The 27,407-nt window shown below is 33.3% G+C and overlaps 8 protein-coding genes and 1 long non-coding RNA gene across 17 annotated transcripts in view; 3 read left to right on the forward strand and 6 right to left on the reverse strand.

Annotated features, from left to right (window-relative positions):
• Positions 1 to 304: 304 nt before the first annotated feature.
• On the reverse strand, positions 305 to 1,623 carry LOC140665412 (uncharacterized). Its single transcript, XM_072891519.1, has 4 exons — positions 1,308 to 1,623; positions 933 to 1,154; positions 618 to 824; positions 305 to 536 (listed from the first exon to the last, which is right to left on the reverse strand). The coding sequence occupies exons 1-4, from the start codon at positions 1,450 to 1,452 to the stop codon at positions 370 to 372; spliced, it is 741 nt and encodes a 246-aa protein (XP_072747620.1). The 5' UTR covers positions 1,453 to 1,623; the 3' UTR covers positions 305 to 369.
• A 432-nt stretch (positions 1,624 to 2,055) lies between these two features.
• On the reverse strand, positions 2,056 to 3,501 carry LOC140665410 (uncharacterized). The gene is made up of 4 exons (XM_072891516.1): positions 3,239 to 3,501; positions 2,643 to 3,169; positions 2,412 to 2,567; positions 2,056 to 2,334 (listed from the first exon to the last, which is right to left on the reverse strand). The coding sequence occupies exons 1-4, from the start codon at positions 3,424 to 3,426 to the stop codon at positions 2,132 to 2,134; spliced, it is 1,074 nt and encodes a 357-aa protein (XP_072747617.1). The 5' UTR covers positions 3,427 to 3,501; the 3' UTR covers positions 2,056 to 2,131.
• A 3,168-nt stretch (positions 3,502 to 6,669) lies between these two features.
• On the forward strand, positions 6,670 to 9,906 carry Gat-1b (GABA neurotransmitter transporter-1B). Its single transcript, XM_072890686.1, has 13 exons — positions 6,670 to 6,933; positions 7,007 to 7,226; positions 7,318 to 7,419; positions 7,557 to 7,734; positions 7,797 to 7,929; positions 8,015 to 8,149; positions 8,224 to 8,327; positions 8,494 to 8,618; positions 8,711 to 8,823; positions 8,921 to 9,052; positions 9,217 to 9,420; positions 9,530 to 9,697; positions 9,766 to 9,906. Exons 1-13 carry the CDS (start codon positions 6,670 to 6,672, stop codon positions 9,865 to 9,867), a joined length of 1,980 nt encoding a protein of 659 aa, XP_072746787.1. The 3' UTR covers positions 9,868 to 9,906.
• Positions 6,805 to 7,701, reverse strand: LOC140665027 (uncharacterized). Its single transcript, XR_012046538.1, has 3 exons — positions 7,563 to 7,701; positions 6,992 to 7,469; positions 6,805 to 6,920 (listed from the first exon to the last, which is right to left on the reverse strand). It is a non-coding gene; the product is annotated as an uncharacterized lncRNA (long non-coding RNA).
• Positions 9,772 to 11,743, reverse strand: LOC140665024 (uncharacterized). 3 transcript variants are annotated; one of them, XR_012046528.1, is made up of 5 exons: positions 11,548 to 11,743; positions 11,003 to 11,205; positions 10,843 to 10,914; positions 10,345 to 10,640; positions 9,772 to 9,906 (listed from the first exon to the last, which is right to left on the reverse strand). XR_012046528.1 is itself a non-coding variant. In XM_072890695.1 (5 exons), the coding sequence occupies exons 2-4, from the start codon at positions 11,180 to 11,182 to the stop codon at positions 10,422 to 10,424; spliced, it is 471 nt and encodes a 156-aa protein (XP_072746796.1). In that variant the 5' UTR covers positions 11,183 to 11,205; positions 11,548 to 11,743; the 3' UTR covers positions 9,776 to 9,906; positions 10,381 to 10,421. The 3 variants fall into 3 exon arrangements, 2 of the variants coding, with proteins under 2 accessions (XP_072746796.1, XP_072746795.1); XM_072890695.1 differs by having other exon boundaries at positions 9,776 to 9,906; positions 10,381 to 10,640; XM_072890694.1 differs by lacking the exon at positions 9,772 to 9,906 and having other exon boundaries at positions 10,254 to 10,640.
• Positions 11,744 to 11,884: 141 nt separating this feature from the next.
• On the forward strand, positions 11,885 to 13,284 carry LOC140665023 (uncharacterized). Its single transcript, XM_072890693.1, has 5 exons — positions 11,885 to 12,058; positions 12,136 to 12,271; positions 12,342 to 12,499; positions 12,583 to 12,695; positions 13,040 to 13,284. Exons 1-5 carry the CDS (start codon positions 11,913 to 11,915, stop codon positions 13,084 to 13,086), a joined length of 600 nt encoding a protein of 199 aa, XP_072746794.1. The 5' UTR covers positions 11,885 to 11,912; the 3' UTR covers positions 13,087 to 13,284.
• A 322-nt stretch (positions 13,285 to 13,606) lies between these two features.
• Positions 13,607 to 20,627, forward strand: LOC140665019 (sodium-dependent neutral amino acid transporter B(0)AT3). Its single transcript, XM_072890685.1, has 14 exons — positions 13,607 to 13,708; positions 15,061 to 15,319; positions 15,393 to 15,579; positions 15,660 to 15,775; positions 15,851 to 15,958; positions 16,042 to 16,128; positions 16,225 to 16,386; positions 16,473 to 16,583; positions 16,654 to 16,855; positions 16,924 to 17,126; positions 17,209 to 17,410; positions 17,487 to 17,646; positions 17,727 to 17,990; positions 18,072 to 20,627. Exons 2-14 carry the CDS (start codon positions 15,137 to 15,139, stop codon positions 18,268 to 18,270), a joined length of 2,184 nt encoding a protein of 727 aa, XP_072746786.1. The 5' UTR covers positions 13,607 to 13,708; positions 15,061 to 15,136; the 3' UTR covers positions 18,271 to 20,627.
• Positions 20,628 to 20,732: 105 nt separating this feature from the next.
• On the reverse strand, positions 20,733 to 23,454 carry Stub1 (STIP1 homology and U-box containing protein 1). The gene is made up of 4 exons (XM_072890687.1): positions 23,316 to 23,454; positions 22,727 to 22,925; positions 22,305 to 22,627; positions 20,733 to 22,198 (listed from the first exon to the last, which is right to left on the reverse strand). Exons 1-4 carry the CDS (start codon positions 23,430 to 23,432, stop codon positions 21,956 to 21,958), a joined length of 882 nt encoding a protein of 293 aa, XP_072746788.1. The 5' UTR covers positions 23,433 to 23,454; the 3' UTR covers positions 20,733 to 21,955.
• Positions 23,316 to 27,407, reverse strand: part of LOC140665025 (uncharacterized) — a 196,793-nt gene continuing 192,701 nt past the window's right edge. For all 7 annotated transcript variants that reach the window (XR_012046530.1, XR_012046536.1, XR_012046535.1 and 4 more), the window contains one exon: positions 23,316 to 23,457. Coding sequence is in view for 1 of the 7 variants with exons in the window: in XM_072890696.1 (XP_072746797.1) it covers positions 23,448 to 23,457 (10 nt within the window). In the remaining 6 variants the exon portion in view is untranslated. The remainder of the gene's footprint in view (positions 23,458 to 27,407) is intronic.

Consider the following 27,407-nt stretch of genomic DNA (forward strand, 5'->3'; position numbering starts at 1 on the left):
TATACACACACACATACATACATATATACATACTTATAAAAAGACAAAGTGTAGAGATCTGTTTATATACTTTTAGTGTCTAAGTTATTTATCCGCATTGTGATTTACACTTTATCTTTTTCCAATATTTTATCTTTTGCTTAAATCTCAGAGACATTACAAGAGAAAACTTGTAACAAATTTAATAAAAATTAATGAAGGAAAAACAAAAAGAAATATTAATTTAATATTAAAATATTTTTAAAATTAAATAAATATTAAAAACAACTAATTTTTTAATAATAAGATTCTATTCCTTTCCAAGAATAGAATAAAAATTTTATTTTGTATAAAATACCCTATTCTATAAGTTTCCATAATTAATAATTGTTAATTTTTGTGATCCTTTTCTAACCTTATGTAGTATTTTAGAAATATATTTCGTATCTCATACAAGAACAAAGGAATGTCCAATATTTTGGAATATTCAGAAGAGTCTTCTGCAATGCTTAGCTCATTAAAATATTCCTTCTTTAACTTCGGTTCAATGTGTTCAACTGAAAATATACAAATAACTATCAGATTATTCATTCATTATATACATTGTCTTCTAAATTTATATTTAAAATATTCCATACTTTTCCAATTGTTATCACTATGAGATAATTGAACAAAGTATTTATCCTTTGTTTCTTTATTGTGTGTAAAAAAGGTAACTTTTATATATTGGCAATCTTTTTCCTCTTGGAGATTTATATGTATATCCAAGTTTTCTTTGTAAATGTTACATACACGTTTAATGGCTTCCCACTGCAAAAGTTTGTTTCTTTTCCTTTCTTCAATTTCTGAAGATAAAATTTTTTTTAAGAAAAAAATATAATATATATTGTCCAGATGAAAAACCATACAATGTGAACTTATGGACTTTGATTCAAATAGATAGATGTACTCACCCAACTCTAAGTCCATTATTTCCAAACATAAAGCATCTTTTTGCATTTTTGTATCTTTCAATCCATTCTTTAGATTATTTTCCAACTTTATCACATCGGAAATCTTCTTTTCTGTTACTTCCTTTTGCAACATAATAGCATCTATGTTAGATGTTACAGTGTCAATCTTCTGTTGCAGCTCTAATTTCTTTGTAGCAATAATAGACTTTTTATCAGCGCAATCTACATAATGTAAAAACATAAGATTTACATATTTAGATGATTTATGAACACAACTTATTATTAAGTAAATATAGTAATATAATTAAAGTGAATTTTTTCGCCGATAGTATTTGATTAATCATGTGTGTAAAAATATATAAAAAATAATTGTACCTTTCTCGTAAAGGAGTCTTTTCTGGACTTGGGCAGCGAAAATTAATCGAAAATTCCGTAAGGACGATTCCAGTTTCTCCAAAAAGGAATTTCTGCAGCCCTCATTTTCTAGTATTTCGCACGTAAATTCCTCAACATCAGTCATCACACTTGCGTAAGTTGAAGAATAAATAGTTATTGTTTATGTAAAAATCACCGACTCTAATTTGTCATTTAATCCGCGATCTGTCTGTAATCATTGCTTGAGAAAGCATTCAAAACATTCTGTGCCATAACCGTCATACCAATAATGCCATCAACATTGCACTTTAAATGTCACTAGAATGTTCCGAGTCGATAAAGACGGACAGAATAAACATAGGGTTTTTCAAACGCTGTCAAAATAATCCATGTGCTGCTGTGATTGGTCAAATTTGAATTCATTAATGAAATTAATTACATATTGATTAAAATTTAGCTCATCTAGATATTGTTTTAATATCAAAAAAGACCTACATAGCTATTTCAAAAATATTATTCTTTCTAATCAATGTTTTACTACCGACACTGCAAAGATTTTCTTACTTACAGCAAGAAAATCTTTATATCGTGTAATTTTTCCTATAAAGTTATTTTATCTACTATATATAATTTAAGAATATTTTAATAATTTTCTCATTTGTTATAATATTGAATTTGCATCCAGGCATCTGCATTGCAGTGTACACAATATTGCAAGATGAATAAAACAATAAAAAAAATATCAAAATCATTTCCAAATAATTTTAATATCCAGTTAATTATTAATAAAATATCATATCATAACATTTAATAGGCATCTTTTTTCAACACGGTACTTCCACCAGTTCCACAGTTCCATCATCTGTTAAAGTCAATATCTGTTTTTTGCTTCCATTCCTGGTTTTTATTTCCATTTCTTGTGTATCGTTGGATTCTGAATTTTTTTTCATATCTCTTGAAACGTGTATATCAACCATATTTACTGGCTGCAAAACGGACATTGACTGCTTGGAAGATGTTGGAACATCTTTTAGAACAAAAATATTGTATTAAACATGTATTTATTAACAATAATTTATCATCTTACTGGTAATAATTGCTTACTTGTTGATGGTGTATTGGAAATATATAAATGATCACAACTTGATAAGCCTATCAATGGTGGTGGTGTAGTTTGGATAAGGGGTATAGTTGATTGTGATATCTTTTCCAAAAGTAATGTCTTTATTGAATCATTTTTAGCAATACTGTCAGAATTATCTGTAATATAAATCAATAGCATTATAATATAATTATAGAAAGTAATTATTCTAATATAATTTTTTTATATCCAACCTTTTTTATCTTCCTTGTTTTGCAATTTATTTGTTCTAGTACAGCTGTGTCTTGTGTCTTGCTGATTCTCAGAAATACACATTTCTAATCCACATTTATCACAGAATACTCTAGCCTTGGCATGATCTCTCAAATGATACATCATAAAAGAATTGAGACGTGTGGTATATTTACACTTATCACATTGCAACCATGAGTGAGAATTCTGCATCTTATTGTCTTCTGAATATATACTGTCCTTTTTCTCTTCTGTTCCAAGATCAGTCTCGTTTTGTTTACCTTGTTTCATTGCACAGTAATCGATAGTCTCTTTTGTGGTAGATTTTGTGATCTGAGGTGGCTGAGATAATTTTGGTCTGTCGCCACCACCTCGAAGTTCCCCAGCTTCCAGAGAATATTTCTGTTCTAGGAATAATAAAATCTGATCGCGAATGTGGTGCATTTCCAACTCCAGCCGGTCAAAAGTGTTAATAAGAAGAGCACAACTGCGACAGATCACATCATCTTCAGCTATTACAACCATGTATCTGCGAGAAAAAAAAATGACTTCTTTCGTCCGTTATTTTGTGGAAAATTATGTAGAATATTAATAATACCTCTCGCCCACTAGTTCCCCAAGTTTTTCGATTATCCTGGCCCGTGAATGTTGCGTCTTGCATTTGGCTAAGGGATAAAAGCGGCCCTCAACTTTGTCGTCGCAAACAAAACATTGTGATTCTTCTTTTATAATGTTATCAACATTACTAGTCCCATCCATGATCTTAGAAGCGTGTGCAAAATTCATAGTTTTATTATTAAAATTATAATGCGTTAGAAGTCATGCTATTTGCTTGCCGCGCGTATAAGAATTTATGTCGCAGGTTAGGTTAGATTAGGCTAAAGTTAGGGTCATAACATGCGAGGGAAAATTAAATAAAATTAATCTTTATTATAACTACAAGGTTTGAGTTTTTAAGAAAGAATAATTTATTATAAATTATTATGTACATTTTTATAACTGTTTTCTTGGAGGTTTTTTTTGGAGTTTAACAAGAACCGGGAAATATAAAAGAAAAGAAAAAAAAACTTGAGAAGACAACAGAGAAAATACATGGAAACATATATTAGTGTAAAAATGGAAATTTCGAAAAAAAGAAAAATACAATAAATAATTATACTTATAATAATAATTATAAGAAATAATTATATATTTATAATAATAATTAGAAAAATAAATAATTAATTTGTCTAAGTCTTATTATGTTTATTAAATATAAATTATATATAATATATAAATGCATATTAATATTTACTGCGAATTTTTGTTACATTTTAGAAGTTTTGAGCACCAACAATTTTCATCTCTTCGTCTTATTAAGTCTGATCATGTAATATATATTTATATTTATGACTTTTTATCCTTTAACTTATATTTTTATATATTTCATTTATTTAAAAAGAAAAGGAACAAATATTTTAAAAGTGAAATTATGCGAGTAATCTAAAATTCTTTTTATAAAACTACTGATGATGAATTTGTGACACAGTCAAACTTCTTCCTGTAAAAAACTAATTTTTTTAAGATGAACAGAGGAGATGATGTTTTCTATATTAAATTCTTAAATTTTATTATATGCATTTATAAATTACATAAATCAAAAGATGCATTATTAATAAATATTATGAAATTTAAGTATATATACAATTTTTGTTTAATATACATAATTATATTTGTCTAAATCTTATATACATTTATGTATAAATATATCATGTAATTTACTGCATATTATATTTCAGAAATTTTGAGTACATGTTAGTAGAATGATAGAAGATCATTGGGCAAAATAGGCAAGAGATCATAGAAATTAACATCAAAAAGACTTCCGGGCTGACCATCAAAAGAAATGGTATGAGAGTTGAACATCCGTTCTCGAAGGCTTAATAAAACAGAAAAAAAACAAAATAAAAATCTTAATTAAAAAGGAAAAAGAAGAAATTTTAAACGCTGAAAGGGTTTCATCTTATCACCTTACAACCTGATCCCAATCGTACATTTATAACATTTTATATCTTTAAATGTATTATTCCTGACTATAAATTTTAACAAAGGATCTATGCAATAATAATAATAATATAATATTATAATTATTATAATAAAAGGGAAAAATATATATCGCGTGATCAGTCGACGCGATTCACGCATACATCGTCCGATCTCTCCATGCCGTATGAGAGATCCTAAATATAGAGTGACACTGTGGCATTAATTTGTTGAATGGAAAGATAGGTGCGTTCATACTCGAGGGGGACCAAGTGTCATTGTGGGGTAGATCGTGACGGGGTACGGCAGAAATCTCTGCATCCGCGCAGGGCCCTTCCTCGAAATTGTGCTCGTCTAAACGTTCGGCTGACGTTCCACAAAAAGGGTGATTTCGGTCCCCTTTAGAAATTTTTCAACCCCCTACGCTGAAGATCCCGGAAGTGATCCCGCACCGAAAGGATCGCGGAAGAAACGCAATATTTGGCAGGATGTCGAGGATACTGGAATAAGAATAAGTGCGAGAAGGATATCAAAAAGTGAAAAAGAGAGATTTTTACAGGAAAAACGTTGAATCACGTAATAACTGCGTATGTATGTTGCTTATGTGTTTTATGCGAAATGATCCTTTCAATCGTTCCCTCGGTGATTGATATATATTCTATTATTGCTTCTCTTTAAAGTTCTCTCTCTTTCTATCTCTACCTCTCTCTTTCTATATATATATATATAGGGTCCTGAAACCACCAAATATTTTTTTAACTCCGGATTTTCTGGCTAATTTAGAAACAACTTTTCCCCAGCGAAAATGTCAAGAAGGTCATTATTTTTGCAAATCTCAAATCTTTGCCATTATATATCTTTGTAATTAATGCTTAAATTAAAATATTAAAGTAAACTCCACTTGAGAAATTACTTGAAGAATGTAATTGTGTTAATCTTTTGACTCTATGAAGTTTATTAATTTGCGAAAAATTCTTTTTCAATCGTTTATAACTCGAAAATTATTAATTAACATTTTTGCTGAGGAAAAATCGTCCCGAAATTGTTAGAATAAGTCCCTTAAAAGGATATTCGATAGTTTCAGAACATTCTGTATATATGAATTATATATATATATATATATATATATATATATATATATATATATATATACATTTGTGCACAAAATATTAAGTAAAAATATAAGATTTTCCGTCTTTCTTGCACGTCTCTGTTGTTTTTCATATTTAATTGTTAATTAATCTGAAAAATTAAATTTGATAATTAAGTTTCAATTTAATAGCAATTATATATTTTATATACAATAAAAAAATTCGTACGTTATACATATGAAGTAATAATATTTAGTAAAAAGTTTTGGAGATTTTTTGTCGCATATCGTTGTCGCGGGACACGATACAAGACATACAACATACCGCGATGTTGCACAGGGCACCATGAGTTAAATATTAAAATAGGACAAGGTTGTGACGATGAGAACACATTCGGTGAACGTTATGATTCCCGGAAGTGGCTCGTTATTCATTGTTCGTCATCATCAAGACCCTTGTCTACTATATAATATCTTCTACGCGCACCTCGCGCTCGTGTACGCGCGATGACGTTGATGACCACGATAAATATTACGTGAGATCCCATAAGTATTATCTATTACTTATATTAGGGCCATATTGTCACTTCCTATATATTCTTTTAGGGCTTCATAATACATCCGGTCGTTCTTTTTCCTATTTATTGACATATCTAGAAAATGTCGCGTTGTAAAAGCTTCTTAATTAGACTAAATAAGATAACTATTATAAATTAGTTCTTTGCTTTTTTATATTCTTTTTCATTTTATTGTTGATTCAACAATCATGATAAACATTCTAGCATTTCAATCAGAAGGAAGAATACAAAGTACACGAAGTACATACTGGCAAACTGATCTCCACTTAATCGGTTAGGAGGATGAGGTGATTTCTTCAATCCCGATCTCGTCCCGCGATTTCGTCGCCACAACAAATAATGCCTTCGAGAGGCTCGACCGGTCGTCCTAAGGTAGATAGATCCACCAGTCCTCTGTCACGGAAACCGGCGACAAGTTCCGCGAATCCCGTGCAAGAGTTGAAAGCTCTTTTCGCTGAACCTACCAGCAACGAACTGCCAGTTCTCTCCAATGGCGAAAAAGAATCGGACTTCCGATTTGAGGCCATACAATGCCTGCGACAATCTTCCATCATCAAGATGAGAGCCCACGATCTACCGGAACGAGGAAACTGGAGCAGCAAAGTAAGATATCAGACATAAACAATATATCCGAACAAGACTTGGATTTGATAAGCATTACCTTTTCTTTTTAAAGATCGAATTTATTTTATCCGTCGTGGGATTGGCCATAGGTTTGGGAAACCTATGGCGATTTCCCTACCTCTGCTACAAGAATGGCGGTGGTGCTTTCATGGTGCCCTACTTTATCGCGCTCGCGCTGGCCGGTATACCCATGTTCCTAATGGAGTTGTCCTTAGGACAGATGCTGACGATAGGTGGTCTAGGTGTCTTTAAAATAGCACCAATCTTCAAAGGTGATTTTACAGAGCATTCTTAGGGCTTTAAATGTGTCTCGTCTAGAACACTTTTTGGAGCATGACAATGACAATGTCGATTTCTTCACAGGCATTGGATATGCGACCTGCGTGCTTTCCTGCTGGACCAATGTGTATTACATCATCATCCTCGCTTGGGCACTCTTTTACTTCTTGGTCTCTTTACGAGCCGGTAAGCATACAACGTTCGAAGCATTTCAATATGTAATCCAATATTTCTTTCTGAAATCAATCTTATTATTTAATCATCAAATTATATAAAATCAAAAAGAAATTGTTACATTTTTATCTAGTATAAATTTTACTCAGACGTACCCTGGAGAACGTGCGACAACTCGTGGAACACGCGCTACTGCATCACGCCAGATGAACGTCTGAATGTTTCATGCTGGCAGGACGATTACTGGCCGAACGACATCATATGCTCAACGTCTCTCGGGAATTTGAGTCATGATTTGCTCAAGGATCCGGTCAAGGAATTTTGGGAGTAAGTTGCTAGTCTTTTTCATGCTTTGATTAATCATAATATGCATTTTCTGTCTCGAAAAGGAGACGGACCTTACAGATTTCAACTGGCATCGAAGCCGTAGGTGGTATAAGATGGGAACTGGCTGGCACGCTCGCGGTCGTATGGATCATGTGTTACTTTTGCATTTGGAAAGGTGTCAAATGGACTGGCAAGGTATAGCAAATTTTTGCAGAATCGAATCCTCGCTTTTCGCTTTCAAATGTAAAACTGTGTAAATTACATCTGCAATGTAATGTAGGTCGTCTATTTCACGGCACTCTTTCCGTACGCTTTGTTGGCGGTGCTGCTCGTGAGAGGCCTGACACTTCCCGGTGCTTCGGAAGGTTTGAAATATTATGCTACACCAAATCTCTCCAAACTCGGTGATCCCGAGGTAATATTATTACATTATTAATTTTTCGTTAACATATATAATTATTATATTCATAATTATACTATATATAATAGGTATGGATAGACGCAGTGACACAAATATTCTTCACTTACGCTCTCGGTTTAGGTGCGTTGGTAGCTCTAGGCAGTTACAACAAGTTCAACAATAACGTTTATAAGTAAGCATTTTTTTTCTTCGAGTGAGAAACAACAAGCTTTAATTATTATGCCTATCATGTTACGTTAATATACTGAATGTACATAAGCGTGATTTCTTTCTTCTTTCCATTTTAATTCAAGTCCTTTTTGCGAAGTCTATTACATAAAGTTTTATCGATATTGCAGAGATGCTCTTATTGTATGTGGGGTGAATACTTGCACTAGTTTGCTTAGCGGAGTAGTTATATTCTCTGTGGTCGGTTTTATGGCCCACGAGCAACAGAAACCTGTAGCCGATGTAGCTGCTTCTGGTAATTATTCATATTTATTTTATATTATCTTCTTTATATCTTTCAACATTGGGAAGCAATAATAATTTTGTTACATCCGTCATTTTGATCAGGACCTGGCCTGGCATTCTTAGTTTATCCCTCAGCGGTATTACAATTACCAGGGGCGTCGATTTGGTCGAGTTTGTTCTTCTTCATGCTCCTTCTGATAGGATTAGATAGTCAGGTAATGTAAGATTCGTCGAATCCAAGAATTGACATTCATTATTTCACAAAATTATCATAGATTAATGTTAATATTAAAAATAAGTCATATTCTCCAGTTCTGTACCATGGAGGGCTTTATCACCGCTGCCGTGGACGAATGGCCACGACTTCTCAGAAAGCGGAAGGAAATGTTCATCGCGATTGTATGTCTGATCTCCTATCTAATCGGGCTTTTATGCGTTACAGAAGTGAGTATATATATCTGACATGTATGTACAGATTGCTTAATGGTAATCTCTAAGGAATATCTTTGATATTTTATATATCTCATTTTATTCAAATTTGTCTTTTTTTAAATAAAGAGTTTAGCTATTCGTTTCAATTACCTGACGCATTAATCTTTTTTATTTAGGGCGGAATGTACGTGTTTCAACTCTTAGATACATACGCCGTAAGCGGATTTTGCCTGTTATTCCTGATGTTCTTTGAATGTATCTCAGTGTCATGGGCATTCGGAGTAGATCGATTTTATGATGGCATACGGGACATGATAGGCTATTATCCATGTTTCTGGTGGAAGATATGCTGGACATTTACTACGCCCGCTATTTGTGTGGTATCTTTTAATTTTGTTGACAAAATTTAGATAATATGATTTCGGATAATACAATTTATATATATATACATATGTTCATACACATACACATTACCATTTTTATATATAGGGCGTTTTCATTTTTAATATCATCAAGTTTGTTCCTGTGAAATATCTCACGTATGAATTTCCATGGTGGAGCCATTTGTTAGGATGGCTCGCAGGTCTCTCCTCGATGTTGTGCATTCCAGGCTACATGATTTACATCTGGAATGTTACATCCGGAACTACCTCAGAAGTATATAATATTGCATAAATAAATAGGATGTTGTCGCGAAATTTTATAACTTACTTATTCCTTTTTAGAAATATCGGAAATTAATAAAAATAGAAGACGATGTTGCCGCCTTACGAAAGAAACTCAATCCAGCCAAAGCCGCTGCTATTGATACTGAGTTCGAGTTGTAGAATAGTATTGTGCCTTTTTCAATGGATTACGTATATGGACTATAAAACATTAATAAGAAAGATTTAAGCGCAACAGGATGTAAACAATTCAATAATAAATTCATTATAATAATATTAAAATAAGATATCACATATGTTTCATTGACACTATGAGTACAATGTCACATTGGGCAATGCTTATTAATTAAATTAATATATAATATATTTATAATGTTTCCAAACAATATATCACATAAACGAACAAAAACAAATAATATTCTTTATAATTTGTATGACTAATACATTTTGATTTTTTCTTCCTGTCACTGCAACTGCAAGTCTTATAAGTTAATGAGATAATACCTAAACTTTATTCAAAATCCCTAGCTAATATAAAAATCAAACACTACATTTGTATGCTAAAATATATATGACTCATACTTGATTACATTTCTACATATTATAAGTTATAATTTGAATAACTCTAGATGTACATACTGCTCATTATGTGCAGCAGATAATAAAAATTTCAACCTTTGTATGTTGCAATCTGGTTATGTTATGATTTAAAAACTCTATTCTGCATCTTTATTCTGCATTTGTTTAATGCGAATAAGAAGTTGCTCCTTCCATTGCTCTTCCGAGATTGTGGATGCCCATTGTGGAATTGAAGTTTCAGGAAGGGTGATAGATGCCATTACAGATTTAACTTCCTTGATTTTAGATGCATCTAAGTCAATATCAGAACGATTGTGTGAACATGACCAAACTTGCAGTACTTCTGAAGAGCAACTCTACAAAGTTAACCATTGTAATGTTAATCTTAAACTAATTAGTAGTTTACCATATATTTAAGAAACAGATTAGTATACAAACAGATACAAAGAGATAAAAGAAAAATTTGCAAAATTGAATAAAACATTTAGTTCAGAGAAATTTTTAGATTTACTAAATAATCCCATAATAGTTGTTTTTATTAAAAAAAAAAAAACTTACTTGTTGAGTCTCCATTGTATGATCAGATGATATTTGAGTAGATTCGTCAAATTCAGATAACCATTCGTCATTCTCAAGTCAGAGAAAAGGAGTTTATTAATTTTAGAAGTCTTTATTAGAAATGTCTTTAATAAAAATTCTTGCCACTTGATAAAATTACCTCTTCCCTATCCAATATAGGATCCGCATCAGTAGGTACCTGGGACAACGGCACATATCCTGCCATTCCTATATCTTCATCATCACTATCTTCTTCATCATTCATCATTCTTGTATCCAGGAGTACATTGGAAACTGTCAGATTTTCCTGAACAGGTTCATGTGTAGGCTCAGGCGACATGATATATGTGGACCAATTAAATTCTAGACAAAAATTTTAATAAACATGTAAACACATAAATAAACCTATTTTCATCTTAACATTATTTTCATGACAAAACATTAAATATGCGTGACAGCGATAATTCTTAATTTTTTATTATATATTGCATTCCACATTATAAAAATAGATCAGATTAATTCTACTAAATCAAATATCAATTTGTAATTGTAATTAATCTAGGAAACAATATGGAAAGTATAATTATGTTTAATAATAAATTCAGATATAAAACCAATTCGATAGTCAATAAGTTGAAGAGATAATGGAATAATTTTAACTGATGTTAGTAAAATATACTAATAGTATCCAAATAATATACGTACAAATAAACGTGAAACTGACTACACAAGACTAAATTTTAACAGCTCATTACTGCTTTAACAGCACATTACTCCTCCATTTTTCTCAATTATATAAATGTAAATGCACAAGAGATAAGTGTTATAGTTATATTCCAAAATTTACTGTCAATATACTGAATGTTTATGTTACGCAGTTTCGCTGGCTCTAAAATGGATCCAGATACCGCCACTATACCGTGAAGAAAAAAGTCCCAAGAAAAACGATATCAGGTTTCTCTCTTATCAGCAGCCAACAGTCAGAATAAACGCATCCCTTGAAATTACATAGTAAATTAATTAGGCAAACGTTGGCAGAACTTTTTGCTCCTAACCTGATCTGATCTGATATGTCACGAGAGCTTCATGCGTGTCTTGTTCGCTATTTCGCACGTTTAGAGAAATTGGATGAAAAATGGAAAGAATTATTGGGAACAGCTGAAAGGCCGCTTGAGGCTCTCGCTAATCAAGCCGAACAATTTCGACATGTCGCAAAGTGAGTGGATAATGAATAACTCGTCACTTTGGCGACGATTTTATCGCAGGTTCAACGAAATATTGTGATTGTTACAGGGTGAACGTAGATGAGACAGAGAATAGCGTGGATGGAGAAACGCGGGAAAGATTGATATTCAAAATCCTTATGGGCCTCGAAGATGAAGTTACACTCCTTCTAGATATCTTGACGCAATTTAATGACGCTAATCAAGTATATCTTTATCTAAAATTCATAATTTATAATGAAAGGAAAACGTGAAATTTAAATCTAATTTTTTTAGGATTTGAAGAATTATTTGGTCAATTTGGAAAATGCCAGGAGCCAAGTATCTTTTAAGGATGTTACAATGCAAGAACTAATTAAAGGAACGTCTCATCGACCAATGCTTAATTTACTTCTAGAATGGGCCGTGGAGAGTTTCCAGTTCTATCATAACATGTACATATCGTTTTAATAGAGTTCTTTAGTGTTTCTTTAATTATTTTAGTGTAATTTACAATGTTCTGTATGTCTGATATTAGGTACCTTCATATTAAGGACTGTATGAAATCACTTGATTACAAAACAGAAGAAACTATCGATAATCTTATCTCTTCCTTTGTAGAAGATCAGTGTGAAAGGAGAAATATAAATAGTAAGTATATCTCTTTCTTCATTTCTCTAATTGTATTTTATTTAGTTACTAAATATATGTTTAATATTAAAAGTTTGATTAAAAGATGTATAAATAAAAACACCTCATATTTATTATATTCTTATTGTTATACTATTTGATTTTCATATTATATATAACAACAGTAGAGTAAACATTACATACACATATGTATATTGTTTATTTGATTATTATTTTGGATTTAAATAATCGGAATCGAATATCAAATCTTAGTCTAATATCCATTTTGCTAAAATATTTGATTGCAATTATTTAAATATTACATGTAGAAAATTTATATTTAATAAAAATTGTATATGTTTCAGAGATACTCACTTTTACACAGTTCCTAGCTAAGGAGACTCTTCGTTAAGGAAGCAAAAATGTATGAATAAAGCTGTAAAAACGCCAAATGAAAATATTTTATATTCTTATGGGGATTGCAAGATAATATTCTTTTGTAAATAGATAAGACAATTAATTACTCATGGAAGATAATGAAAATTTATTACCGAATACTAGAATTTCTCTTGTATTATAAATTGAGAAATGTGACACAATTTTTAATAAATTATTATCCTAAAACTTTTCTCGTAATTTATTGTATTTACCTGATAGCATGACGTATCTATATCTATAACATTTTTTTTTATTCTTTACATTTTATTCGTTTATGTAAGTTTTACTACGTTTTATTTTTTACGTTTTAAATTCCAGAATAACGTTAAATTATGTTCCATCTTTTGCTCTCTCGTTTTCACTATCGGTGTCATTTTCTTTCGACGGAAAAGGACTCGCGCGCAATTTCGCGAAGGAATCGCAGCCGAAAGAGAGAGCGAGAGAGTCGAAGCGCCGGCGCCAGCTATTGATTCTCTTGAAATACCGTGATTTCAAAAGTTACTATCACCAGCACACACACTGGGGTGTCACCAGTGGCGAACCGCTCTTCGACCGCGGACAAGGTCCTCGCGCGTTTCCTCCTTTGGTCCCGGCAGGTCGGTAGAGATTCCGCTTCATAGGTTTCTGCTCGCGGCGGAAACGTGAACGACCGCATCTTTTCGGACACTCTTCCCTTGTGGATGGACATTTCCGAATAGAGCTGTCGCACCTACGCGAAAGAATTTCGGGCTTTCTATGTCAATCGCAAATTGCATACAATGAAGTGAAAGACTCGCGTACGCGCGAGGGTGTACATATATTCCGATTAAAACGAAGTTTTTTTTATATATCTGTCTCATAACTATATGTATTTATTTTAATAAAAATTAATCTTTTCTCTCTCTCTCTCTCTCTCTCTCTCTCTAGCTTGTAAGATTTTGTATAATTGATGAGATTTGTATCTGTGTGCTCCAGCGAGAACGTGCGTCTACGTCAAAGTAAAAATCAATTTCCGGTGAACTTTTCAATCGATTTTTTTTTTACACATGTCAGACATATGTACATAAGCTTTTTTTCATGTAAGAAGAACACGTGTACACTAAAAAATATATGTATACCCTTATAAAGTGGTGGACATGTGTGAAATTATATATATATATATATATATACACACATATATATATATATATATATATATATACATATATATATATACATATATATATATACATATATATATATTTATTTCATATAAATATGTACCTATATGAAATATAATAAAAAACTTGTGTATTTTTTAAAAAAGATAGATATAGATATATATCATAAAATATTTAAAAATAATATAATTAATATAATTTATTATATATAAACATACGCGCGTGTGTGTGTATGTGTGTTTTACTGTCAAAGATATATATATTAAAGTTAATTATTATTATGTCTTTCCTCTCCGAATAATGCACTTTATTTAATTATTGCAGATATTCACGCAAATTTAACTCGTTGTCTATATTGATTTATAATTTTTTATTATTCACACACACACATACAGAAACTATCCGTACATATGTACATACATACATGTGTACATCTTTCTAGGTTTTATCATATGTATGGACAATGGACAGTTTTTGTATATGTGAATAATAAGAAATTAAAGACCAATCTAACAAGATAAATTCGCCTGAATATTCATGATCAAATAAAGTATTATTTGAAGAAGCTGTCCTAATAGTTAAATTTTAATATTAATATTAATCTTTGATATTAAAAATATACACATATATATGTTTATATAATAATAGATTATATTATGTTATTTTTAAATATTTTATAATATCTATATCTTTTATTTTTAAAAAAGATTACAAGTTTTTTATTGTGTAATTTTTATCAACAATTTTGCTTTGTACTCGCTTTTATCTTCGTATTTAATCATTCTAATCTTCTAAATTTTTTTTAACAGGATGGAGCGTCTAAATCTTTTTGTTTGATCAGTAAGAAGCGGATTTGAAAGGAATTTAAACGAAAAAGGAAAAGATATGGCGAATACGGCTCATCTCGTCCGCCGGCAAAGCTCCCGCGATCTCAAGCCGCAGAAAAGCATTGATAAGCTTGAGATGAAAGAGATGCGTGGTAGATTAGTGGTGGATAATCGAAAGAACGTCGCCACTGCCAATTACGGGGCCACTAATGCGGCCTTCGAAGATAGCAGTCCTAATAAGGTACTAATTCTCCTATGTTTTATTTACTTTTACATGACATTGTGAGTTTGATCTCATTGAACTTTGTTCACAGAGCAAAACAGGAAACGGTCCGGGCGCTGGTAACAACGAGGGCAAAGCGATTTTCCGGCCAGAAGCGGGCGAAGACGAGCGTGAAAATTGGGATAGCAAACTCACATTTCTCCTGGCGACCGTAGGATACGCGGTGGGCCTTGGAAATGTATGGCGGTTTCCCTATCTGGCTCAGAAGAACGGCGGAGGTGCGTCGGCTTCGCTTAAGATTGCTTATTAAAAGCTCTTTTATATTATACAAATCGTAAACATTATTTATAATGTTCAGGTGCTTTTCTAATTCCTTATTTCGTGATGCTGGCTATCGAGGGTATTCCTATATTTTATCTGGAATTGGCAATTGGCCAAAGATTGAGAAAAGGCGCCATTGGCGTCTGGAATCAGGTGAATAGAGAAAAAATCCATAAATTACAATTAAAAAATGAAGATTTTTAATTAATTTTACCGAATCACGAAAAGGTATCCCCGTACATGGGCGGTATCGGAATCAGCAGCGCAATAGTTTCCTTCAATGTGGCCCTTTACTACAACACCATTATCGCCTGGTGCCTCTTCTACTTTGTTCAGGTAAAAAAGTATTCGCCTGTAATTGATGTTTAGTCTCGTCGCATCTATATCATTGAAATAAAAATCTAAAAATTTGTTTAAAGAGTTTCCAATCTCAACTACCTTGGGCGGAGTGTCCGAATAGGTACTTTCAAAATAATGGATCGTACGCGCCTGAACCCGAGTGTTTGGTAACGCTGAAATTTACGTTAATATAATATAAATTAAATATATCCTTTGTATGTGTTAAGTTTGCATTCATATGTAACTTGAAAATCGGTCAATAGGTCAGCAGCCCGACGCAGTATTTCTGGTATCGAACCACCCTGATGATATCCAAGGATATCAATACGCCAGAAGTGTTCAATTGGAAGATTGCTCTGGCACTGGTCATTGCCTGGATCCTGGTATACATGTGCATGATTAAGGGCATCGCATCCTCGGGCAAGGTACAGCAATCTTTTCTCATTAAAAATTAAATGTCATATCAATTCCATATATTCCCTTCATTAAATGATAATTCTACCTTCCTCAGGTTGTATACGTAACCGCTACGTTTCCATACATCGTTCTAATAATTTTCTTCTTCCGGGGAGTTACATTGACGGGTATGTCGGACGGTTTGCGACATCTCTTCACGCCAAAGGTATATTGCATACAACTGTCTTCTATACGCAGTTATTTTATATAACCGCCGATTTATTTTTCTACTTCAGTGGTACACATTGACTGACCCGGTAGTCTGGTTAGAAGCTGGAACGCAAATCTTCTTTTCTCTAGGCCTAGCTTTCGGTGGTCTAATAGCATTCTCTTCGTATAATCCGGTAAACAATAATTGCTACCGCGATGCCATCATGGTCAGTCTGACGAATTGCTTTACTTCCATGTTCGCCGGAATCGTTGTCTTCTCAATCATAGGTATATATATGCAAACTCTTCCTCAGACCTTTTCCCATTTTTAAATCTGTAATTTTGTATTTTGACAGGATTCAAAGCTACTATGGTTTATGAACAATGTTTATCAGATAGAAATAGTACGTTAATGAATATATTCGGTCAAGCCGGGAAGATTCCCGAAAATATTCCAGTCAGCGGCACATTATTGAACATTACGAACGGCAACGGATCACTGGACAACTTGATAATGCCGGAACTGCCCGAATGCGATCTACAAAAAGAGTTAGATAATGTAAGTTGTGAAGATGAACTTTTCTATAGTCTTTCCCCCCGTGCTTTTAAATCACGTAAAACGATAATTACCATGATTACAGTCGGCATCAGGCACAGGTTTGGCTTTCATCATCTTCACCGAAGCAATCAATCAGTTTCCTGGCGCTCAATTCTGGTCAATATTATTTTTCTTGATGTTATTTACGCTGGGAATCGATTCTCAATTTGGTACTCTGGAAGGAGTCGTCACCAGTATCGTCGATATGAAGCTCTTCCCGAACTTAAGAAAAGAAATTTTGACAGGTTAATTTTATAATGATAAGATATATTTTAATCTGAAAAAAGATATGGATAAGAGAATAAATTCAATTTTGTGTAGGTGTGATTTGTTTGGTGTGCTGCGCGATCTCGATGGCTTTCGCTCATGGAGCTGGCAGTTACGTTTTTGTGCTGTTTGACAGCTTTAGCGGAAACTTTCCGTTGCTTATAATTGCTTTCTTCGAATGTATAGGAGTGTCCTATGTTTACGGTTTAAAGAGGTAAGTGTAGAAACACTCTTGAATCTTCCAGATTTTCAGATCAGAGATGCATGCATTGCGATGTATTGCGATAATTTCAGATTTGCCGATGATATCGAACTGATGACCGGCAACCGGCCTGGTCTCTATTGGCTGATATGTTGGAAGTATCTCAGTCCATTGGCAATGTTGAGTATCTTGATTGCGTCCTTTGTCGAGATATTTTTTGAAGGAAGTGGTTATCCAGCCTGGGTGTCGAGTAAAGGCATCACGGAAAGACACGAGTGGCCTGTTTGGGCTTTAGTTCTCATCTCCATTCTCATTCTCACCTCCGTTTTATGGATACCCGCAGTTGCTATTTGCAGGTTGACATTGATCTTAATGTTACCAATAAAAAACGTATATTTTATTTTAGCCATATCTTAAACTCTCGATATCTTTTCTAGATATTATGGAATCCTCATTATTGACGACAACGAAAAGGCCTGGTTTCCTGCGGCGGATCTAAAAGAATTTCACGGAATTGTACCGCACGAAGTAACGGCGGCTGAGACGCTGCTGTTTTGCATCAGGAGCGACGGTTCTGAAGGACTATGCTGCCCTACGGGCGGTCCTAGCGACGACGAGGACGAGGACCTCACCTAGGATCTCTTGATTGCAACATGCGTTTCCATGGATGACCTCGCTTCGAGAAACGCTTTACTTTATTCTGTGACGACCATCTTCGATTGCCTGCTGCTTGATCAAAAGTGGCTGCAATCCATTTTGGTGAACCTGGTCGAATTGTAGTCAGCGCATCCGCGTGGTAGGATCTTGTCTATTGTGTCAATTAACATAAAACAGCTTCGGCGGTAGGAGTCATTTCTTCATAATTCAAAGACGGAAATATATTCAAATAAAAAAAAGTTTCTTCCAACTTTAATAGTTATTAAATGTCAGATTTAGCTTTTTTCATAGTATTTGAAAATTCTGTAAAGGAAAAAGTTTTTCTAGAATCTAAATATTTAAAAATATTGATGTAAGTAGATATTTATTTGAGAATATTCTTGAATGTATTTCCGTCTGAGATATGTAACCGTTTGCAATTTTGTTTGAGTTTAAGTGACATTAACTATGCAAAAAATGGCTTTCGAAACTTCGCGGATAATGAAGAATATTAGGCAACAATCTATATACACAGTTTTCGAGCGAACGACACAATTGCGCATCGTGTGGACGGAAATGAGAGGTGATCTTCCCGTGCAGAGAATTATCTGTTACACGAGTTAACAATGAAACATTTACTCTTTAGCGATTGCGAATAACATCAGATATAATAAGATTAGCGGTAGGAGCCGTCCAGTGGACTTGGGTGAGTGTACCCGAAACATTATTCTAGGTAGATAGTCTTGGATTCATCTTCATTTGAATCCTTAGATCTATGGATATTTGAAGATTCGAAAATACTTTGAGAATCGATGGATCTAAAGATTTAATGACATAAGCATTTAAAATCCAAGAACAACACAAGTAAGCAGATAAAAAATATTCCGATATTTAAGGAACATACAAAGATCTGTAGAGATCTAAAAATTCAAATATATGAAGCTATATAATTGTCTAAAGATATGAGATCCTTCCAAAGATCTAAGGATCCAGGAATCCACGATTGATTATGCGGATTAATAACGTGACAATAATGAATTTAGCATGAAGACTAAAATTGATGACAATAAAATAATTGGACTAAATCATGCTTGACAATAATATAACGTTGCGCAGTATGCGATGCGCATTTAAATATGCCTGGATAGCAAAAAAACAATTGATCCCACCCGATGAAACCGGTTTTTTCGGGCAAGGAGAGATAATCATCGTCCAGGCTATGTAGGCTAAACAATTAACAATTAGTTTCACGTAGGTCAATTATTATTTTAATTTTAACTTTGTTATGCATCAAAATCGACCTGTGACATAGAGTATATTATAAAAAAAAAAAAAAATAAATATAGATAATATATACATATATATTAAACCATTATATTTCAATGAAGAAAGCCAGAATCCAGGTCGAATTTGAACGTTAAGGTATCTTTGAACATTTCATGATATCTTCCTGTTCGCACTCTTCTGTGACAATACTCAAATGGCCTGATATCTTCCAGTGATATTTTAAACTCTTAACTCTTTGCACTATGAATAATTTTCTGTGTTGAACTAATAATAAAGAAAGAAAAAAGAAAAGAAGTATCATTATACTAATTTATATAAAAAATGTTATTATAATTTCACAGTTAAATTTCCTGTATGACAATATAAATCTTAGTTTTTTATATTACTGAATGTACAGATAATTTTATAAGTCCATATTGTGGTGTGTGAAATCAGATATTCTAGTGCAGAGAGTTAATGACTAATTGGTTGTGGAGTATTCGCCTAAAACGTACAAATGTAATTGCGGACAATAAATAGAATTTCGTTTTCTCGAGTTATCTATTAGTAAGCCTAAGCAGAGAAAATAACTGCATTAGCAATCGTTAAGCAAATGACTAATTAATTAAATAATAACAATAGGAGTCATCAATTAAATAATGACGGAAATTGTCATTAGTTAATTAATGATGAGATAAACCATATCTTGATATCATATCATTTGTTACAACGTATGTACTAGTTTTCTATCTCGCATACTCGCTCGATCTCTATTGGTAAAAGAAAAAATCTTTTTGAAGTCAAATGCATTTTATATATTAATTAGAAATTATCTTTCTTTGAGTATCCTTTAATAAGTTCTCTTTCTTCTGTATTTTTGCAATTAAAAATGGATAATTATAAAATTGATAATTAATCTTCTAGTCAATATCTTTTAAAGTTTTAAAACGTAATTGACAATTTTTCTAATTTGATTCATGCAGTGGAAATGTATTTAAAAAATAAAAAGCAAATATTAAAAGAAGAGACGTTGCAGTGGTTCATTGTCAAATAACTGCTGCAGTTATCATTGGGACTACAGAAAGAATAATCTCTATCTTATTGGACTTTTTTGTTAACCATATATATTGTCGATGTAGCTTGCGCAATAATTCAAAACAATACACCGACGGCGGACGGTAATAATTGTTATTATTACATACGATTGCGACAATTGCGATACATATATATATATACATTAATATTGCGTATACGTAAAACTGTACATATATATATACATATATAAATATATTGTTGTCAGTTGAATGTTAAAATAAATACCTTGAATGGATTTAAATTTCTTTTTACTATTGATATTCGCAATCAGAACTATTTTTTTAGCAAATAATAATACAATAAAAACGTAAACAATTTTAGCAATGAAAAATGAATAATTATGTAGGATAAATCAAAAATAGTTACTATAAACACTTATTATCCTTACATTTCTACTGTCTTAAAAATTTGAAAGCTTTTCAGCTTTTAATTATGAAATTCTAGTTTCAAGCTTTTATCAAAAACAATTATTACGAAAATTTCTATTTTATGAAATTGCTGATTATAAAGTAAGTAAATAAATCTATATGTAATTAATAATAATTATACATATACTCTTACAGACTTGTTTTGTATCAGTTTACACGTGTGTGATTCTTGCTTTAATTATTTACTAACGTATTTACGTCCAATAATAATAGCTTCCCCGTTTCTCATATGGCATATTCCAGAAAAATATTTAACAGTAACAAGATACAATATTTCCTCGTTACAAGATCGTTATTCGAGTCTTCGAAATCCGTTGCTAAGGGTGAATTTATTATTTATCTTTAGTTCAGGAACTGTTCTTAAAATCTTGTCATGACTTATCTGGATAAAAATGATATAAAAACGAATAAGATAAACATGTTTATAAAGGCAGCTATTTTAACTGTTGATAGACCTGAGCTAAGGAGTTGAATCGCTTTGTGGTAAAGAATAAATCACCTAATAATTGGCAGAGTCGGCTTGTTCGCAACACCTTCCGCAGATTGATATTAATTTGTATATGTATAATTTATTGATAAAAATAAAAATTTATAGCAAAAAACAATCTTCTACAAGTAACAAAAAAACTTGAAGACTTGAGCTTGCTCAAGACGATAAGAGAATAACCCGCTATCTCATAGCAAAGTAAAAAATTTTTTTTGTAACAAGGAAACAATGTACTTAATCTATATATTTAATGAATATACTCTATTATTTTACATTTTTTTGAAATTTCTTTCTAAAAACTTTCTTTCTTTAAATATCTTTCTTTATCAAATATCGATTTCTTTTCCCCCATCACTAAAGATCGCCATCGTTTTAACTTAAATCTATGGCAGTAAACTGTATATTGACATCAGTAATGCAAGGCCCATTCGTTTTCCTGCAAGAAAGTGTCGACCACTTCCTTCATCGCTAAGTTTGGAATTAATTGATCTTGTGTGAGACGCACACGCGTAACTGGATCGAAATGACCGACCCGTTGAAGATGTTCCTCGATATCCTTTCGTTCATATGTGATTCCACTAGGTGTAATCACCGGTTCCTGCAAAATCTCGAAGCTGATTTTACCACACAAGTAGTCAGGCACTTCTCTTTTCTGCAAACAATTCGTTTGTAATAATAAGTAGTAATAGCACAGAATATTGCAAAATATGAATACAAGAACTCATTTTAAAAGCAAGAAAAATTGAAAAGAAACAAACCCTTCTTCTCTCGTCGACCTTAGCAAAGAGATCATTGAGTCGCGATATGCAGGTATCTCTCTTCTCCTCAATCTCTTTTCTCCTGGCATATTCAGTTGAGCTTGCATCAGTATCGGAATCCTTTGTCGCCTCCTGTTCTTGTAAAGCTGCTAAATTACGTTTTGCATCATCTAAGATCAACTGGCTCAAATAAGTCTGCAGTTCGATGTCTTGCGCAATCCTCTGTTCCTCTCTCATTTGAAAACGACGTTTACGTGCCTGTCGTAGCACACTGGTAATGTCGTCACCATAATTCAACTTTTGTTCCTTTCCCAAATCTACAGCTGCGTTGTTTTGAATATTTATAATTTTGCACTATAAATCTAATATATTCTTTCTCTTTTAAAAAAATAATAAGAGTATGAATTTGTTTTGTCATTTACCTCTCTGTAAATGTTTTACCGCTTCATCAAAGAGATCCAATTCCAATAGGGCGAGTCCTAAGAAAAAGTGACCTTTCATCAAACAAGGATCTATATCCAAGGCCCGTCTACAATCTTTGCACACAGATTCCCATTGTTTCAATTTCAAGTGACACAGTGCTCGATTTGTGAAGTACAATGCTTGGTCTGGATTTTTTATCTGGAACCAAAATAAAAAAAAAAAAAATTAATATTTTAATAATTATTGCGCAAATCGAAAAATGATAAAGGACTTTTATGTTTAGTTTGATCTGCTCTATCTGCCCTAGAGAGGTGGGGCGGTAATTACCAGACACCCTGTATAATCAGATTTCAGTCTCCCTCGTTTCTGTCAAATTCTAGTACAAACTTTCGGCACTAGGTGCAACATCAAACTGCCATCTTTGACAAACACTGCATGTGATATGTGATTCATGAGTCAAAACAAAAAATACTTGCTGCGTATGTAACAACTGGTAAACAATCGGAACAGATGCACGAAGTGCGCAATAATTTAGGATTTCAATTTAGAATCACGACCATGTCAAGCATATATTCAAATGTCACTCACAATTGCCTTTGTATAGCAATTGGCAGCGTCCTCGTACTTGTGCAGATCGAAAAGACGGTTTCCCTGATCCTTCAGCTCCTTGTCGGACAGGTTCGCCGTCGAATACATCTTACTCATGATGGCGGCCGATGATCACGTCGCACTGCATGCACGATCAAATCAATTATTCGTGATAGAAAGCTGTACAAGTGTGCGAAATAAACGCGGCAGCCTTTATCTAACCTCTAAACGAACGTCAAATATTTCATCTTTATTTCGTCGAGTCATCGACTTTGACCGACTCGACGCGAATCTAGACGGGAATGCTTGCAGCTTCACCGCCATCTCGCGGATGATCGAAAAATCACTATTTGAAAATAAACTTACCCACACAGTTGTGGAATCTTCTTTACCGACATCACGCGTTTCCCGCCAAAGAGTTACATTTCTATATATATATAAATGCAAGTTTATAAACTTTGCTTTTACGCCAGATCTACCTACGCGGGCGCGGGAACGACATCGTCGTCAAATAATATTAATTTAAACACATTGTGCAGCTTGCAATTTTGACGAAACAGATGATGTCTGTGTGTGGTGAGTACATATTTTATTACATGTATAATATAGTTGCGCTATCATTTATTATTTCTCAAGCCCGTATCAGACTACGCATTAAAAATTGTGATTAAAGATTCAAGATTGAAATTTGATCAATTAAGACAAAGCAATTTTAGTTCCCTTTGTTCTGATTATTTTCAATGCGTAGTCTGATACGGGCTTCACGTACCGTGTGAGACTGATAAATTCATTATTGTTTTTTAACTGATTATTTCAAGGCAAATGGAAAAACTGATATCCTCTTTATACATGTATAAATCGTGATAGATTATTTAATCGTTATGAATATTTACTAAATAATATACTTGTAATTTTTATATAACCATCGTAAAAAATATCAGAACTAAATAATTTTAAAGATGTAAATATTAAAGACATTTTTCTCTTTTTTCCATCTTTTTTTATATAGTCGGACCTTTTTTAAATTCTTCCGGATTTATATAACGAATCCGCGTATTAAAATAATAAGCGTTATACGAAAAGCGGACGCGTTTATTCGATGCTTGATATCGCGTCGCTGTAATTTGTCAGCCATTCAGTTTGATAACAATATGGATTCGATATCTACATAGTATTAAGTAGAGACCCGTGAGGCTTGAAACTTCGTAGCTGATCGCGAGTGGGGACGTAAGGAGAGGGGAAGAGAAGAGATTGTGACCCAGTTCTCGCTTCTCTCGCTTCGTTCGAGACTTCAATTCCGTATTCTTCTCCATACGGGAATAGAAGTTCCTGCCATAGCTTCTTGGTGACAAATTGGAATTAGAGGTAATCGTGTTAGTTGTTAACGAAACTCGCGGGTTAATCGAATCTATCTGACTGCTCTCTTCGACCGATCCGATCGATCGATCGACCGACCGACCGACCGGTCTCTCCTCGCGTCGAGAAATTCAGCAGGTGCAAGCGCGATCGGCTGCCGGAGAGAAACGGCCAAGATTTATTAGACATTTGAATTAGTTCGCGCGCTATTAATCCCGGATTGTACGACGATGCCTCGTCCATCGGTCTAGACCTGGGTCTGGTCGTCATCAGAACTATCCATTCAACTACACCGCGCCATTAAGGGTTCGTCTGGAAGCTATTAAGCATGTCCATTGAGATTACAAGGGATTACAATGCGAATCAGGCCTTCATCGATGTTACAACAGTGGCTTTAAGTTTTCACAAAATTTATTCGCGATCCTATTTAGAGAAAGTCGATTTTAATTTAAAAAAAAATATGCCTGATGATTTGAAGAGAGATACAGTATCATAATAAAAAAATTAAGTATCAAGAATAGAATATTAAAATATAATTGCTTTTTTTATAATAAAGTAAGATATTTCGACGTATAAAGATTAAAAATCTCCGTCAGAGCCTTTTCTTTATATTTATACATGTAAAAAAATTCAAAAATTTATTTCTCTAACGAACAATAGATTTACAATACAATTAAATGAAGCACCGCACGTCTTACAAATTTATCATGCTTTGCAAATTTTAGCACATTCACAGTCATGCATCTTCCGCATAAGCATTCCAAGCTTATCCGCTTGACTACGTATGGGGCCGACACATGTGTTATTAAACGGTACGCGACGGGAAATTATGGTCATTGACGTCGCATGTCGTGTACATACGTCGAAGGAGCCGGTCGAAAGGATTCGGCCGTATACGCGATTACGGCGAAATTACTCAATCCGATGGTAATCTGGCGAATTACACCTCGAAGTAACGGTCAAACCCCGAAAGCGTTTGTATGGGTGTGTGCTTGACTCGGCTTATAGAGAGTTGAGAAGGGCTTGGCGAGGTATGTTTCGAGCTCACGCTACGGCCAACATAAAATATCCCCCCTTAGGCGAGTCATACGAGTCCATCGGGGCATCCGCGGGTGCATAGGGGGTGCACATAGGCGTACGCGTTATGTATGTACCCCATACAGCTAGGCCGCATTATCATTTCTTACGGTCTCCAGACACGCCAGGTAGCCAGCCATGATTTTCGCCTTGCGCGTTTCCTGATGCCGGAATTTCTTCAAAGGGGTAGCCGGCGCACGCGGTGAAGGGAAGAGGGTAGAAAAGGGTTGACGATGCACGCGTGTTATTATTCGGCGAGATTAACATGCACATGTATTTTCTTAACGCGTTTCTTTCCTACTCTCATTTATCATCTCGATCGCGAGCGTTATTTTGAAAAAAAAGTTGTAGTAACTCAAGCAGATTTTTATCATAATCGTATAATTGATATTTAATCAATTTACGTATTAACAAGAGTATATTATGTCTGTCGTTTGTATAACTGAAGTAATCCAGACTTACAAGACCATTTAATCTTTAATCGTATGTAATGAAAAATATATCGATATTGACATTATGAAGAAAAAAAGTAATTTCTTAGACATTCTATGGAGTTACTTCAAGTAACACAAGGTAGAATCAATGAATTGAAAAAGATTCAACAGGCCACGGATCTTTAGGTATGGACTCGCGTGAATATAGATTTTCCTCTTACGATGGGGAAAGAAATTGATATTCAAGGCGGGTGGATGCACTCGCATCTCTACACGAGAAAGAAGTCTTATGCGAAAATATATATATATATATATATATATATATATATATATATATCTATGCTGCATTATATATATTGAGAATATTCTAATTTAATATCGAACCCGTCCGCTTTCGAAGCTTCAAGTGCCAATCGAGATTTCCTTACGACTCGCAAAACGTTTCACATTCTATTAACTTTTCGTCAAATTTCTCTTTACGTTTCTCCTTATTCTTATTGTTAGTATATATTCCACGTCTTTTTATTAACATATTTTATAATACAGACAAGTATATGTGCCATTCAATGTAGATGTTTTTTAGCGAGTTGTTCTTTTTTTTAATCGATGCTTTGTGATATTCAAGCATCCACGTAACGAACAGGATTTTGTCATTAAGCGAAACGAGAAGTGATGCTCAAATTCTCATTTGCAGCATATAATATCCGATAAATAATTTAATTTGTACCAGTTGAATGCCCGGCAGTTCTAAAGCCGACATATTAATTGGAAAATAGTGAAAATTGACGAAGCGAGGCAAATTGATTTCTATCAGTAATTGCTTTTATATCGTCATGTAATTAATATATAAGTTTGCAACTCGCGCGATGAATGGGTATAGATATACTACAAATAAATCAACAGGAATGTTCCGTATTTTTATTTTTATTTTAAATGAAAGAATATTTTTAATACACACACAGTGTTATCCTATAACAAAATAATAAGCGAATATTACCGTGTGATTCTTCGTTATTTCACCGTGTATTAAATTGATCAATTACGTATATACGCGCGCTGCACATATCTAGATTACAGATTTCTGAAGATTGATAAATATATTTATATTTATGAGACTTTATTGCCGTTTGAAATTTTGTTGCGCGCAAGAGTTTTCTGTTTTTCAAGGATATCTATCTGCAGATCGATCTGCGGATTTATAAAAATCGCGTGGAGATACATCGTT

This window comes from Anoplolepis gracilipes, chromosome 4, assembly GCF_047496725.1.
Source record: "Anoplolepis gracilipes chromosome 4, ASM4749672v1, whole genome shotgun sequence".
Classification (NCBI taxonomy): domain Eukaryota; kingdom Metazoa; phylum Arthropoda; class Insecta; order Hymenoptera; family Formicidae; genus Anoplolepis; species Anoplolepis gracilipes.

Bases quoted from the DNA above. Each gene is read 5' to 3' on its own strand.
- Gat-1b (XM_072890686.1), top strand. From the start codon at position 6,670: ATGCCTTCGAGAGGCTCGACCGGTCGTCCTAAGGTAGATAGATCCACC. The intron at 9,053-9,216 runs GTGAGTATATAT...TTTTTTATTTAG, and splicing joins GGCTTTTATGCGTTACAGAA to GGCGGAATGTACGTGTTTCA. The intron at 9,698-9,765 runs GTATATAATATT...ATTCCTTTTTAG, and splicing joins CATCCGGAACTACCTCAGAA to AAATATCGGAAATTAATAAA.
- Stub1 (XM_072890687.1), bottom strand. From the start codon at position 23,432: ATGAGTAAGATGTATTCGACGGCGAACCTGTCCGACAAGGAGCTGAAG. The intron at 22,926-23,315 runs GTGAGTGACATT...TTTTGGTTCCAG, and splicing joins ATTGCTATACAAAGGCAATT to ATAAAAAATCCAGACCAAGC. The intron at 22,628-22,726 runs GTAAATGACAAA...AAAACAACGCAG, and splicing joins GGTAAAACATTTACAGAGAG to CTGTAGATTTGGGAAAGGAA.
- LOC140665019 (XM_072890685.1), top strand. From the start codon at position 15,137: ATGGCGAATACGGCTCATCTCGTCCGCCGGCAAAGCTCCCGCGATCTC. The intron at 16,856-16,923 runs GTATATATATGC...GTATTTTGACAG, and splicing joins CGTTGTCTTCTCAATCATAG to GATTCAAAGCTACTATGGTT. The intron at 17,991-18,071 runs GTTGACATTGAT...TATCTTTTCTAG, and splicing joins CCCGCAGTTGCTATTTGCAG to ATATTATGGAATCCTCATTA.
- LOC140665410 (XM_072891516.1), bottom strand. From the start codon at position 3,426: ATGAATTTTGCACACGCTTCTAAGATCATGGATGGGACTAGTAATGTT. The intron at 3,170-3,238 runs GTATTATTAATA...TTTTTCTCGCAG, and splicing joins GGGGAACTAGTGGGCGAGAG to ATACATGGTTGTAATAGCTG. The intron at 2,568-2,642 runs GTTGGATATAAA...TTTATATTACAG, and splicing joins AAACAAGGAAGATAAAAAAG to ATAATTCTGACAGTATTGCT.
- LOC140665024 (XM_072890695.1), bottom strand. From the start codon at position 11,182: ATGTCGCCTGAGCCTACACATGAACCTGTTCAGGAAAATCTGACAGTT. The intron at 10,915-11,002 runs GTAATTTTATCA...CTCTGACTTGAG, and splicing joins CTATATTGGATAGGGAAGAG to AATGACGAATGGTTATCTGA. The intron at 10,641-10,842 runs GTAAGTTTTTTT...TTAACTTTGTAG, and splicing joins ATACAATGGAGACTCAACAA to AGTTGCTCTTCAGAAGTACT.
- LOC140665023 (XM_072890693.1), top strand. From the start codon at position 11,913: ATGTCACGAGAGCTTCATGCGTGTCTTGTTCGCTATTTCGCACGTTTA. The intron at 12,500-12,582 runs GTACATATCGTT...GTCTGATATTAG, and splicing joins TTCCAGTTCTATCATAACAT to GTACCTTCATATTAAGGACT. The intron at 12,696-13,039 runs GTAAGTATATCT...TATATGTTTCAG, and splicing joins TGAAAGGAGAAATATAAATA to AGATACTCACTTTTACACAG.
- LOC140665412 (XM_072891519.1), bottom strand. From the start codon at position 1,452: ATGACTGATGTTGAGGAATTTACGTGCGAAATACTAGAAAATGAGGGC. The intron at 825-932 runs GTGAGTACATCT...TTTTATCTTCAG, and splicing joins AATAATGGACTTAGAGTTGG to AAATTGAAGAAAGGAAAAGA. The intron at 537-617 runs GTATGGAATATT...GTATATTTTCAG, and splicing joins TAGTGATAACAATTGGAAAA to TTGAACACATTGAACCGAAG.